General features: G+C 40.6%; 1 protein-coding gene across 6 annotated transcripts in view; it reads left to right on the plus strand.

Moving 5' to 3' along the window:
* usp25 (ubiquitin specific peptidase 25) overlaps nucleotides 1-14536 on the plus strand; it is a 32048-nt gene that overhangs the window by 3904 nt on the left and 13608 nt on the right. For 3 of the 6 annotated variants that reach the window (XM_019857727.1, XM_019857730.1, XM_019857731.1), the window contains exons 3-16: nucleotides 1334-1478; nucleotides 1649-1772; nucleotides 2293-2455; nucleotides 3912-3998; nucleotides 6265-6402; nucleotides 8988-9064; nucleotides 9182-9255; nucleotides 10885-11036; nucleotides 11899-12026; nucleotides 12557-12652; nucleotides 12774-12938; nucleotides 13168-13409; nucleotides 13522-13592; nucleotides 13679-13907. In XM_019857727.1, coding sequence (XP_019713286.1) covers nucleotides 1334-1478; nucleotides 1649-1772; nucleotides 2293-2455; nucleotides 3912-3998; nucleotides 6265-6402; nucleotides 8988-9064; nucleotides 9182-9255; nucleotides 10885-11036; nucleotides 11899-12026; nucleotides 12557-12652; nucleotides 12774-12938; nucleotides 13168-13409; nucleotides 13522-13592; nucleotides 13679-13907 — 1891 coding nt within the window. The remainder of the gene's footprint in view (nucleotides 1-1333; nucleotides 1479-1648; nucleotides 1773-2292; nucleotides 2456-3911; nucleotides 3999-6264; nucleotides 6403-8987; nucleotides 9065-9181; nucleotides 9256-10884; nucleotides 11037-11898; nucleotides 12027-12556; nucleotides 12653-12773; nucleotides 12939-13167; nucleotides 13410-13521; nucleotides 13593-13678; nucleotides 13908-14536) is intronic. The other 3 variants (XM_019857728.1, XM_019857732.1, XM_019857729.1) reach the window with 2 other exon arrangements.

Below are 14536 nucleotides of genomic sequence, written 5' to 3' on the forward strand. Positions count from 1 at the left end.
GTTGCAGAAAATCAAGCTCGGGGCTGTGGTGAGTGGTCATTTTCATGCACTTTGAATTTGCGTTGTATCGTATTTTGAAGGCATTAAACATTGGCCATAGCGATCGGAGTTTGCGGCCAGATTAGACGCTCCTTGTGTTTATTATTATATTTCGAAAACGCCACAGTTTTCATGCAGCTCATACCATATTATTTTGTTGTATTATTTCCGCCACACCTTAAATGCCGGTCCCTGAAAATATTGTCTGACATAAACCGGTCCGTGGGGCAAAAAAGGTTGGGGGCCCCTGTGCTATGGTATTTCTCTTTTAAAGTCACATAATTAGTCATTTCACTTAACATCAGCTGGAGAGGAACATAACGACTACATTGATGAAGTACTGTAATGTAGAATCAATATCACACAGTGTTCCGCAGTTTGCCTTGAAACAGCTGAACAACTGTAGTAATGGAAGCTAATGTTCACTGCTGGAGTGTTTCGTGTTTTCCACATATATCTTTCAAAATAAAATGAGCGAACCACAAGTGGGCTGTGCATCGGTGTTATAACGTTGTCAGCCCACCAGCCTTTTTAAAACAATGCATTTTAACCTGATTGCTAGCAATTGCATTAGGTCATCTCTTCTAAACTTGAAAAAAAAACCCACAAGGGAATCCATTCAGAATATTCGTTGCGTTTTTGAAAAATACCGTATTTTCCACACTATTGGGTGATTCAGTATAAGGCGCACCTTCAATGAATGGCCTATTTTAAAACTGTTTTCATATTTCGGGCATTATAAGGCGCATGGAATAGAAGCTACAATAATGGCTGCGGTTGTGTTATGCATCCACTAGATGACGCTACGCTAAAGGGAATACAATACAATACAGCTTTAGTGATATAGAGCTTTCACAACCACTGCAACTGTAAGAAAGTGCTTTACAGAGCATGTAAAATGCTAGGTCCAAGATATCAGAATATTGATCCATATAGAAGGTGCATCGGCTGAGAAGGCGCACTGTCGGCTTTTGAGAAAATTGTATGCTTTTGAGATGCGCCTTAGTACGGAAAATATGGTCCATAAAACAAAACATACATCCTTAACAAAATGAAGCTTACCAATCTTCAGTGTAGGAACATTAAATAGGAAGTAGTGCCATGTAGGAAAATTCAAATAATGCCTAGCGTTAATTCAAAGCGATGAAAGCGAGGCCTCTACACTTAAATGAGGAACCTGATTTCATCAGTGTCTTCAGTTTCATTCATGAAATCGGACAGTGGTATTATTGCAAATACAATTAATCGTTCCAGTCTAGTGGTTACTGGCCTCAACTTGCATGGCATGTTGCAGGTGAGTAATGGAGATCTGGCTGAGGCTGTGGCCTTTCTGACAGAGAAGAATGCCAAGGTTCCTCAACAGGATGAGAGTACCTACTATCAGACTTCTCAGGTGTCCAATGACCGATATATCAGCGTGGGCAGCCAAGCAGATTCAAGTAAGCATCTTCGCCTTCAAAGAGTTAAGTACATACTGTATTCTGACAGAAAATACACCAAAAGGAAACTACTAATCCACTATCACTAAAATAACCACTCTCCTAAGTATAGCAGTCATAGTAACTGTTTATGCCATATTTTTGGTCATTCTGCCTTTGGTTTGGCTTAGATGTCATTGACCTGACAGGAGACGATAAAGATGACCTTCAGAGAGCAATTGCCCTCAGCCTGGCAGAGTCCAACCGGGCATTCAGGGAGACCGGCATCACTGATGAGGAGCAGGCCATTAGCAGGTGGGAGCCACTTCTTTCCATCCATCCATTTTTTGATCCGCTTATCCTCACAAGGGTCGCGGGGGGTGCTGGAGCCTATCCCAGCCGTCTTCGGGCAGTAGGCGGGGTACACCCTGAACCGGTTGCCAGCCAATCGCAGGGCACACACAGACGAACAACCATCCGCACTCACTCCACTACCACTCACCTATGGACAATTTAGAGTGTTCAATCAGCCTGCCATGCATGTTTTTGGAATGTGGGAGGAAACCGGAGTACCCGGAGAAAACCAATGCAGGCCCGGGGAGAACATGCAAACTCCACAAAGGGAGGCCGCAGCTGGAATTAAACCCGCTACCTCTGCACTGTGAGGTCGACGCGCTAACGACAGGCCCATTCACCAATATTTGAGTGATGACTTAAATGTAGTTCTGGAGAACCACGAATGATAAAAGTAGACTGCAGAGAACAAATTAATATGACCAGATTCAAGGGGCGATTATGCTGTTCGGTTTTGTTGACACTATTCCTACGTCCCCAGAGTTTTGGAGGCCAGCATAGCAGAGAACAAGGCAAGTCTGAAGCGCACCCATACAGAAGTATGGAGTGACTCACCCAACCCACATGACAGGAAGAGGATAGACAACTGCCCCGTAGGCTTGAAAAATGTTGGCAATACCTGCTGGTTCAGTGCCGTCATTCAGGTGGGCGCACCCAAACATACATGCATGCACATGCTTTCTTGTCAAACACACGTTTGCTTTCACATTTGCTTTTCCCATGTTTCCCAAAAAACAAAAAAGACATTTAGATATTATACACCACTCTTAAAAAGTTAGGGATATTTGGCTTTTGGATGAAATTTCAGGAAGAGCCGAAAATGCATTCAAACCTTTACAGGTGAAGAGGCTGTTTGCGTTGTGAAGCAGCTCCTCTTATTCCCTTTAAATCAAGATGGTCGAATCGCACACAGCCCTTGGCATTGCGGAAGCAGAAATTGTCTCGGTCCATGCATGAGATTGGGCCCGCCCGTTTAATATGCACATTTGTTTTAAAGTTTATAATTGCTCTCGAGCTTTAATAAATATTTATATATTTTATAATCTTTTAAATTGGTTTCCTATAACCTCCCAACGGTGTATTGTCCTTTCATTAATATTTTAGCATTTTTTTTTCAAATGTTGCTTGATTTTAATGGTCATTTTGTACATTGCAAGCCATTCAGTGAATTTGTAACAATACAAATGTACATGTCGGACTTTTAAAATACGCATTAGTTATGAAGGAAAATGGTTTCACAGCTATTACCGCTGACGATGGACTATGTGTTGTTAGTGAGTCAATCATAACATTTGACCAGAGGTGAAATATGCCAGCTGAACCACCAGACACTCGATCACATGTTGCCCAGCTCCTCTGTAATGTGATTCTCCACCCTTTTAGAAAAAGCCACCGTCTGAACTGGAGCTTGTCACTTTTAGAACAAGAAGTGAAGTAAACAACATTCTCCTTTCATAACATGATCTGAAATTTCTGAAAAGGCATAGGTGAACTCTCTGGGAACAACCGCATGATTAGTTAAAGCAATAATATCCCTTTCTTCATTTTTTTTTTGGAGTTAATTGTCCTAGTGGACTGGAATGCATTACTCATTCCAATTCCTCTGCTATGTCTGCCACAGTTTTATTTTCATTTTTTTACACACACTTGGCAGTTGCAGAGATCTTAACATGGGACCAATATTCAGTGAAAAAAGTTGAATACACTCTGGACTGCTAACCAGCCAATTAGACAGAACAATTTATGACAGTTTACTATTCCCACTCACATTCACATCTGAAGAGGAATCAGACTCTGCCTCGTAGCTTTTAATTCCTACCGGTAAAAGTAATCTGCAAGTTAATTTTTAAAATGAAATGAAAACATGTTGCAATGCGTTTTGGTTTGCATCAGGTTTGTTCTTGTTTGTCGACATTTCTTTTATTAAATCATAGCGATGCCAGATCATGATAGTTATAATTTTGCTCATGATAATCACGATAGGAAATGTTCATACTTTTTCATTTCTATTCAATATCTTATTAAGAATGAATGATTGAAATACTTTGTCCTACTTGGGGAAATGACTAACACATCTTCATTCAATTTTTCCTCCCGCAGTCTCTGTTTAACCTTCTCGAGTTCCAGCGGCTGGTGCTCAACTACTCTCCACCAGCCAGGGTCCATGATCTGCCTCGAAACCAGAAAGTAAGGGCTCTAGCACTTTTACTCCTCAAAACGATGATGAAGGCACAAATCGCAAAGTCAGATGCAAGTAGACCAAGCCGAGCTGAGCAATGCTGTTACCTTGTGTAAAAAAAGCAGAGGTGTTTATCAACACCAAGAACAGGAGATGTTTGCAAATGAGTTGTACTAGACACTCATCATGTAGACAAAAGTCGATGTTTTTATTTCTGAATTATAACAGCATATATAATACTCAATTAAAAGAATATAGTTTGCTGCTTTATATTTCAGCAGTCACCATTGAATATTTTAAAATATTGTATCGATTATTGCATCGATTAATTGAATAATCCGCTTCAATTTTATTTTGCATAAATTGTATTCGAAAATCATTTTTCTCACTTTCTGTTTGTTAACAATTGTTACTTGATATTGTTTAGAGATAAGTAAAAACAATTAATAGATTGATGTTGTATTGACCAAGCTCACTTACTGGTTCACTCATTGTTTTTCCAAGTAAAAGCCGATGTTCGTAAATGTCTTATTTTGATAAAACGCCAAACATAATCAGTCTGCTTTCATGAAGGACTACAGAAATCAGACAATGCTAAACAGATTACTTGCACAATCAAAATGGTAAAAAAAAACGGGGACAAAAAGGAAATAGAGGAATAATTACCATTGAGGGGCTAAATCGGAGGATTTGGGCAGTTTCTTGATTCTTAAAATAGTTTTCTATTATCGTATTTTCCGCACGAAAAGACGCACTGGATTATGAGGTGCACCTTCAATGAATGGCTATTTTGTACATTTTTTTTCATACATTAGACGCTTCGTTTTAAAAGGCGCAATCTACAATGCCTCCACTAGATGGTGCTACGCTCCTTCCATTCAACTTGAGAGGCGTTCATGACCGCCTCTGAAAAATGTAAATTAACTATTACTATACTTAAATGAATCTACGAAAATTGAAAATAATGCATCAAAACAGAAAATCAAGCGAGGAAATCACAAAATAAATTCTATATCCCCCCTACAGAATTTATTTTGTGATTTACTCGCTTGATTTTCTTCGTGGTTTCATTGAAGTAAGAATTAATTTACGTTTTTTGTAGGCGGCCATGAACGCCTCTCGAATGGAACGGAAGAAAGCACTGAGACGGACAAAGACGTACAGTACCTGTACTTGCTGAGACTGTGAAAACCATTAATAAAGTCTGCGTTTAAAAAAATAATAAAACCACAACCACAGCTCTCATTTTTTCAACAAACACAAGTGTGTCTTTGTCCGTCTCCTTCACTTCTTTTCTTCCGGTCAACTCGAGAGGCGTTCATGACCGCCTCCGAAAAACCCATTGGCATTTCCTTTATCGTAGCTCCAAGAGTACAATCAGATAAGATAAAATAAGAAAACCTTTAATTGTCTCACAATGGAGAAAATCCCACTTCACAGCAGCAAAGTTATGAGAGGGAGAAGTAGAAGAACAAAATAAATAGGAGCTGCTGGAAAGGCAGCCACTCTCGCGGCGCCATCTTGAGGTCAAAATAACACAAGATGTCAGTCGTAGTTATTTATTCCTTTGTTGTGTATTCACAAATGATGAAATCACAATATAAATTCTGTAGGGGGGGGGGAACAATAGAATTTATTTTGTTATTTCCTCGCTTGCTTTTCAGTTTTGATGTATTATTTTCAATTTTTGTAGTTTCATTGAAGTAATCGTTAGTTTACGTTTTTTCGGTGGCGGTCTTGAACGCCTCTCGAGTCGAACGAAAGAAAGCACGGAGATATACAAAGACGTACCTGTATTTGTTGAGACTGTTTTAAAAAATTAACACCACAGCTCTCCTTTTTTCGGAGCTGCAACACATACTTATTTAATAAAGCAGCGACACAGTCCACTGAACCAACAGCAAGTTATAACATTGGAAGCATGTCTCCAGGAAGGAGCCATCTTGGAGTCGACGTATTACCGTAATGACCATACAAAAGACGCACCGGATTTTAAGGCGCTCGGTGAGCTTTTAAGAAAATGGAAGACTTTTTGGTGCGCCCAATAGTGCGGAAAATATGGTAATTTGATAAGCAATTGGTTATACATTAATCTTGACACGTCTGCTTTATATCAATGCATTGAATATATGTAAATATGGATCACAATTGAGGCTAGCATGTTCCCGTGGCCCTTTATAGCAGTTCTATATCACATGATCTTTTGGACGATTAATTGCCACGCCGCGCCTAAGGTTTTATTTTTTTTTCTTCAATTCATGTTGCTCTTACTAGGAACACAGGAACCTTCCCTTCATGCAAGAGCTGAGGACACTCTTCTCCCTTATGGTTGGGTCCAAGAGGAAATATGTGGATCCGTCACGGGCAGTGGAAATCCTCAAAGACGCCTTTAAATCCAGCGAGTCACAACAGGTAAACCATAACTTGCTCAGCTGAGCATAATAGTACCTTTACAATTGACATGATAAAATGACTTCATCCATTTTTGTTTATTTAGTACTTTTCATACATTGTATCACCATTACCGAACGTGATTTCACAATAAAAACGTAGTCGTTGACTACTGACGACGGCATGACTGACGCCGAGAAAACTGTTATGAAATGCCACTGACATAGAAGCACTAAGGTCTGGTAAATGTGACTTGAATAAAGGAGAGACAAGAGCAAAGTAAATCAAGAGTAACAATACCGTATTTTCTGCACTGGAAGACACTTCGGATTGTGAGGTGCACCCTCAATAAATGGCCTATTTTCAAACTATTTTCATATATAGGGCGCACTGCATTATAAGGCACATGAGAAATGGTCACAAACACGGATATGAAACTAAAGTGAAAAATACATATAGCATTACATAACAATAAATGAAAGACAAAAGTTATGATTCATAAAAAGGCACACAAACTTCATGGGCTCACATCTTCAAGGGGCCAAATATCCTTAGAAATCTTGCTTGTCTCCTTCCTTCGTTTAGTCAGTAGTTAACTATGCTTTTGGTATTATTTTCGTTTCATTGTGGCTGCACAGAGCTCACAAAGTAGTTGTCGGTTTGAGTGTGTGTTGGCAAAGGCACATGTCAATTAGTGTTGGGCAGAACCCTTTTAGGTTACAATTGCTTCCTGCTAATAATCACCACTAGATGGCAACACACTAATGGGGCAACACCAAACTCAATGGAGAATATACAGTAAAGAGACTGTGACACCATATATAAGGTGCATCGGATGATCAGGCTCACTGTCGGCTTTTGAGAAAATTGAATGCTTTTAGGTGCGCCTTGTAGTGCGGAAAATACGGTAATTAAAATTGAATGTGAATAGGTCAAATAAAGGACTATTATCGCAGTCTAAAATTCTCAAAAAGAGACGACAAATCAATTATTTCTGTAAAATTGTGCCATCAGTGCACCAGTATCCCACCTGTGTTAAAAAAAACCAAAACAAAAAACACACAGTGCAAAACACAAAAACTTCCAACTACCGTTTTTTCCACACTAAAAGGTGCACTGGATTATGAGGCGCACCATAAATGAATGGTCTATTTTTTAATTTTTTTCATATATTGGACGCACTGGGTTATAAGACGCAATTTACAATGCATCCACTAGCTGGAGCTACACTCCTTCCTTTCGACTCGAGAGGCGTTCATGACCGCCTCCGAAAAACGTAAATTAACGATTACAGTACTTCAGTGAAACTATGAAAATTGAAAATAATGCATAAAGACACAAAATCAAGCGAGGAAATCACAAAATAAATTCTATAGCCCTCCTTGGCATTTCCTTGAGTGTAGGTCCAACAGAACGATCAGATGTTAGTTAAATGTTGGGGACTGGAGTGTCTCAGAAGTTTTTGTTATTTATTCCTTTGTTGTGTATTCACAAACGAGGAAATCACAAAATAAATTCTGTCGTGGGGCTAGAGAATTTATTTTATGATTTCCTCGCTTGATTTTCTTTTTTGATGGATTATTTTCAATTTTCATAATTTCATTGAAGGAATCGTTAATTTACGTTTTTCGAAGGCGGTCATGAATGCCCCTCGAGTCGAACGGGAGAAGGCACGGAGACGGACAAAGACGTAACTGTATTTGTTGAGATTTGTTAAAAAAACACCACAGCTCTCCTTTTTTCAGAGATGCAACAAAAACGTATTTAATAAAGCAGCGACACAGTTCACTGAACCAACAGCAAGTTATAACATTGTAAGCATGTCTCCAGCAAGGAGCCATTTTGGGGTCGACATATTACCGTAATGACCATACACAAGGTGCACCGGATTTTAAGGCGCGCGGTGCGCTTTTAAGAAAATGGAAGACTTTTTGGTGCGCCCTCTAGTGCGGAAAATATGGTCGTTACAACAAGTAATTGTGCAGTTTCCATATGATGCCGATGTTTCATATAATACCAATGTTTCATATTTCTCATTACTTTGTTTTGGCTTCACTGCAAACATTCTTGTTGCCAACTCAGCACCAGTGACTCTGGGACACTTAACCTTTCTTATCTGTAACAATTAATCCCCTACACCCACATCATCCCTTGCTGAACTATGCAAAAACACATCCTACCATGTGAGGCCCTCATGTCAGAGTATAACACTCTTTGCTTCTTCTCCTTACGTAAGCGGTTGCACTAAGCCAGAGTCTTTGTAGCGGTTAACCGGGGTCAAGCACTTGGCCTCTCCACTCAGTCATGTCACTTCGCTTAGTATTAGTCAGGTTAGGTATGCATTGAACCAAATCAGCATGCAGTCCTGAGGTCTACGATGGCCACGGGGTGTTAACGTTTCTTTGAAATTCAGCAATTTGTGAACTCCTCTATGAGAAGATAAGTCATCTCAAATGGAAAGCTTAGGGCCTATCAGCAGACGACTTGAATTTCTTGACCTACTTGCCTCTTATCATCTCGGCTGACAATGCAACATTGTGAAAGTAGTCATGTCATTGATTACGGCCCTACTCTGTGCCCTGCATGTTACTTTCTTTGCTCTACAGCAGGATGTGAGTGAGTTCACACACAAGCTATTAGACTGGCTGGAGGATGCCTTCCAAATGAAGTCTGAAGAAGACGGGTAACTACTCATTTTTCATTGAGCATCTAAGTTTCAAAGAATGAAGGCAAGTGTGCTTTCTGTATGCACCTCTGGCCTACATGTTTGTCAGCCCAGTCTCCATTTTGTTGCTTTCAGGGAAGAGGACAAGCCAAAGAACCCTATGGTGGAGCTTTTCTACGGACGATTCCTTGCCGTCGGTGTCCTGGAAGGTGAGATGAGGTGTCAAATTGAAATAGATAAAAAGCAAAAGTGTGAAGTTGTCAGAGAAAGACTTGGTGGTTTGATTGCAGCCACCGTAAAACACGTCTTTGCCCCCGGTAATGAAAGGTGACCTTGTGTTAATGAGATACTCTCAATGTAGAAGAGTCCTGATGCATTGATCGTGGAAGACCTTGACGGCTGATTGACATTGTGATTATTATGCATGGCAATAGTAGCCCAGAGCCATCAAAACATGGGCCAGTGGGCTCTGCTGCTCATAAATTGAACTTAATGCCACATCTGTATGTCTGCTAGCAACTCATGCTTGTTTTTTTTTTTTTTTTCTTTTGTTGTTGTCATGTAAACAGCTGTACTGTATTTTATGCACTATGAGGCGCACCTAAAAACATTACATTTTCGCAAAAGCTGACAGTGTGCCTGATAATCCGATGCGTCTTAAATACGGATCAATAATCTGATTTCTTGGCTGTAGTATTTCAAATGTTCTGTAAAGCACTTTGTTACAGCTGCCGCGATTGTGAAAGCTCTATATAAATGAAGCTCTATTGTAGTGTATTCGGGCGGCCCCAGGTGGTCCAGTGGGGAGCGTGTCCACCTCACAGTGCAGAGGTACCGGGTTCAATTCCAGATCCGGCCTCCCTGTGTGGAGTTTGCACCCCCCGCGACCCTTGTGGGGATAAGCAGATCGGAAAATGAATGAATGAATGTATTGTATTCCCTTTAGCATAGCTCCATTTCGTGGATGCATAACGGAACTGCAGCCACTACTGTAGCTTCTATTCTATGCGCCTTATAATGCGGTGTGCCCTATATATGGGGCCCGAGTAGGCAGCCGTCTGCAAGTGCTCTTCAAGAGCCTTGCTTTTTTGTAGTCGCTGTGTATGTTCCGGGACGCGGGGGGGGGGGGGGGGGGGGGTGCTTGTGTTTTTTGCGCAATATTTACTGTTGGACAGTCTGCGTTGGTGCGACTGGATGGATGGCTGCTGAAGTTGAGGATGAGGAGAGAGGAGCGTCGGCGCGGAGCGCAGATGCATATTTGGAACTGAGAGTCGCCGCTTGGAATTGAAATGGATTTACATGGGACAGGAGAAGTGAACCAATCTCTTTTTTTCGTCAATGGATGCTACAGATTCTTGTTGACTTTGAAACTTAGCTTGTAGCTGACGTGTGCACATTTTGAGCATGACGTCTCTGATCCACTGGTGAAAGGACACTTTGATTCTCTCCTCTTTCATCTAAAACTGCTTTAAACAACAGAGCATATGAGGGAAAAGTGGTTTGGCTTGCACAACTGTCCGTGTTTTATGTTATGTGTTGTGTTTATTATTTTACTTTAACTGTTTTGTTAGGGCCTTTGTTACAGCTGCAGCTGTTGTGAAAGCGCTATATAAATCAGCGTGTGTTGTATATACGAAAACAGTTTTAAAATAGGTCATTCATTGAACGTGCGCCTTATACTCCGAAGTGCCTTATCGTGCGGAAAATACGGTAATCATGACGAATTGGTGTCTTGCTGAGCAAGAGAATATAAACTGAGGAGACACTGAGCTTGAGATCTATTACACTCTCACAGCACAGACTGTGTGTGTGTGCCTGTGTGCTTGAAACTCCCCCAGGTAAAAAATTTGAGAACACGGAGATGTTTGGCCAATACCCGCTGCAGGTGAATGGCTTCAAAGATCTCCACGAGTGTCTGGAGGCAGCCATGATCGAAGGGGAGATTGAATCCCTGCACTCTGCAGAGAACTCTGCCAAGTCTGGACAGGAGGTCAGATGTCATTGCTTACAATGTTGAGATGTGTCATTTCCAGTTTACCATGTTGGTATAGATGATTTCTATTACCATTGTTGCGATGTAATTATTGCTGAAATATGAGGGTCATTCAATAAATAAGGTGAATTTTTCAGTATAAGGACTTCTAATAAAGATAGAAGCTTACTTTTTATTTTTTTAACATAGTCTCCCAGCACTGTCACACTAAAAAAAATCTCAGAAAAACTTTGTGCTGGCCTGCTCCAAAACAAACAAACAAACAAAAATCAATCAATCAAAATCTAAGTTTTTACAAATATTCAAAAGAAATTGGGGGGGGGGGGGTTCTTGAAAGCATTCACATTTGTTTGTCTTCAGTTTTGTTGAACTAATACAAATAAGACAAATTCGACGTTGTTAAGTTGTCAGCTATTATGTCACTGATGTTTTTGCCATGGGATCGTTTCCTGTTTTTGTGTTCGTTAAGTTATAGCAAGTAACTGCGCTATTTTGTCAGCTGCTGTTTGTTACAAACAAAGTTGTTACATTAAACTATTTTTGCTAATATATCTTCAATCACTGTCAATCTTTACATCATATGAAATTACGGCATGCCAATTGAGAGGACTATACATCAGCAAATATGGTCATGCTCTACCGTCCCCAACAAACGTGCGACCAAATTTGTGCCGGTGCGACTGACTGGGGGGGGGGAAAAAAAAAAAACAAAAAAAAAACAATTGGTCGCACCAGTGCGACCAGTGCAAAAAGTTTATGTGGAGCCCTGGAGAGCATGAGGGTGATTGACATGCAACAAGCAGACTTGATGAAGCCTTGAAACATCTCCCAAAATCTGAGCAACATTGTTTTCTTTCAGCACTGGTTCACAGAACTCCCTCCTGTGTTGACCTTCGAACTTTCAAGATTTGAGTTCAATCAAGCTCTTGGACGGCCTGAAAAAATCCACAATAAGCTTGAGTTCCCCTCCATGCTCTACATGGACAGGTGATACACATTTAGTTATTTTATATTTATTCCTGTGGCTTTGATGATGTGGTATTCTCCTGACGCTGCAAATGAAAATTGCTCTGTAATTTCTAATCATCGGTTATGGACCGAAATGCTTGAGGGTGCATACGCTTTATATTTATTACTGAAAAAGTAACAAATAGCCTTCAGGCCAAAACAAGGTATAATATCTGCAAACAACTGTGCGCTCTTTGCATGAACTGTTGCAGCCACATAGCGCATGCCATTTTCCTTCCATAAATTCAAGACAACCTTGCAATAGAATTAATTCTGATCAATTCGTCAAACAATCGATAATTGTACTAAATGTCACAGTTACATGAATGTTTTGTCTTTGTCGAGTTACTTATCCACAACAGCCCACGCTGTCTCTGTCTCACTGTCTGGCATTTGGTAGTAATGTCACTGTTGTGCAAATTGCCTCCTCAAATCCACAGCGTTGCGTTGTATGTTGTTCATGTTTGTGAAATGCTTGCCGCAACCATTTATCTGATATTTTTTGTTAGATACATGGACAGAAACCGAGAAATAACCAGAATCAAGAGAGAGGAAATCAGGAGGTTAAAGGAGCATTTGACACTTCTCCAGCAGAGATTGGAAAGGTATATTTGTTTTGTACATTTCTTTTAATCAGTCCAAATTCAACAGAACGTACTCAGGAGAGTGACGTCCTACACTCTCGTTATGTTTTGTGTTTTGTCTATCTCTCCGTTGACTAAAAAGGTATCTGAGCTATGGCTCCGGCCCCAAGAGGTTTCCTCTAGCAGATGTTCTCCAGTATGCCATGGAGTTTGCCTCCAGTAAGCCTGTGTGTACTTCACCTGTGGAAGATATCGACTCCTCAGCACCTCCTGGTGGCACCACTGGACTACCGCTGCCCCCTTTAAGGCAAGTTTCATGAGTAAAAAGAGGGACGTCAAATTAAATCAAAACATAAGGGAAATAAAATGCAAACATTAGAATGTTGACAAAAAATATACATGTATTGCTGGCTTTCTTGATCTTGACTGAAAACCAGCCCTAAATAATATATCAGTGAACTGTTTTTCATATAATACCTGATGTCAGAGAATACAAAAATCTTCATCTCACCCACAAAGTCATATCTTTCACCCAGCAGCTTGGCCGAGCAGGACTCTTTAGCTTCCCCAGAGAGCTCAGGCTCCTCCTCGGGCCTTGCTTCAAACCTTGCTGCAGCCCAGCAGCAGAGAGCGCCCATTCACAAGCCTTTCACCCAGTCCAGATTACCTCCGGATCTCCCCATGCACCCTGCGCCGCGCCACATTACTGAAGAGGAGTTGAGGGTGCTTGAGGGATGCCTGCACCGATGGAGGAGTGAAGTTGAAAATGACACCCGTGGTAAAATTTGCCCTTCCTTAATTGACTGCTCGTTATGTCATTTGTAATATTGACTTCTTAAACTGTCTAGAGCACCCAGGGCACTTACTTTGTATGATATTCATCTCACTAGATCTACAGGACAGTATCAAAAGAATCCACCGAACAGTTGAGCTGATGTACTCGGACAAATCGATGATGCAGGTGATCATTACTAGCGATTGTATAATTATCTTGAAAAGCATCACTTGCATTAATATGCACCGAAAATGTCATTTGTGTTCTTAAAGGTTCCTTACCGGCTTCATGCAGTGTTGGTCCACGAAGGCCAGGCCAACGCAGGTCACTACTGGGCCTACATCTATGACCCACACCAGCGTTGCTGGATGAAGTATAACGACATCTCTGTCACAAAATCCTCCTGGGAGGAGCTGGTGCGTGACTCGTTTGGAGGCTACCGCAACGCCAGTGCCTACTGTCTTATGTATATCAACGACAAGAAGCCCTTTCTTATAGAAGGTATGCATGGACTTCATTCACTTTAAAATTGAATTATCTGCGTATTTCTCAGTGTGGTGACTACCGTATTTTCCGGACTAAAAGTTGTACTTTTTTTCAGTTTGGCCGCAGCGATTTATGTGTGAAATTAACACATTGTTATATAATTTCACATGGTATTTTCACATTGAACCACAAGAGGGCGCTCTAGGCCTGAGGAAGCGCAGCATCTTCTACCTCCTGAGTGGGCGGAATTGTTTTCCAATGACACGGAGGATGAAGATTTCATTGTATTTAGTGATTTGGAGTGACACTGATGGTTTAGTAAACTTGTTATCTTGATCTTTACACTCTAGTTATCTGAATAACTCTTAATAGGTTATTGTGAACATACCAGGCACGTTCTCAGTTGATTGTTTTGGCGTCATGTAACGTTAGCATACCGTACCCTTAATCACCCCGTTGTTCTCTATTTTATTTTTATTTTAAATTCTCTTTCAAGAAGACATGTCTGTTCTTGGTGTTGGATTTTATCAAATAAACCCCCCCCCCCCCCCCCCCCCCCCCCCCCCCCTCCTTTCTCCCCTCCTTTTTTTTTTTTTTTTTTTTTTTTTTTTTTTTTTTTTTTTTTTTTTTTTTTTTTTTTTTTT

The sequence above is a fragment of the Hippocampus comes genome, unplaced genomic scaffold (genome assembly GCF_001891065.2).
Source record: "Hippocampus comes isolate QL1 unplaced genomic scaffold, H_comes_QL1_v1.1 scaffold248, whole genome shotgun sequence".
Taxonomy (NCBI): domain Eukaryota; kingdom Metazoa; phylum Chordata; class Actinopteri; order Syngnathiformes; family Syngnathidae; genus Hippocampus; species Hippocampus comes.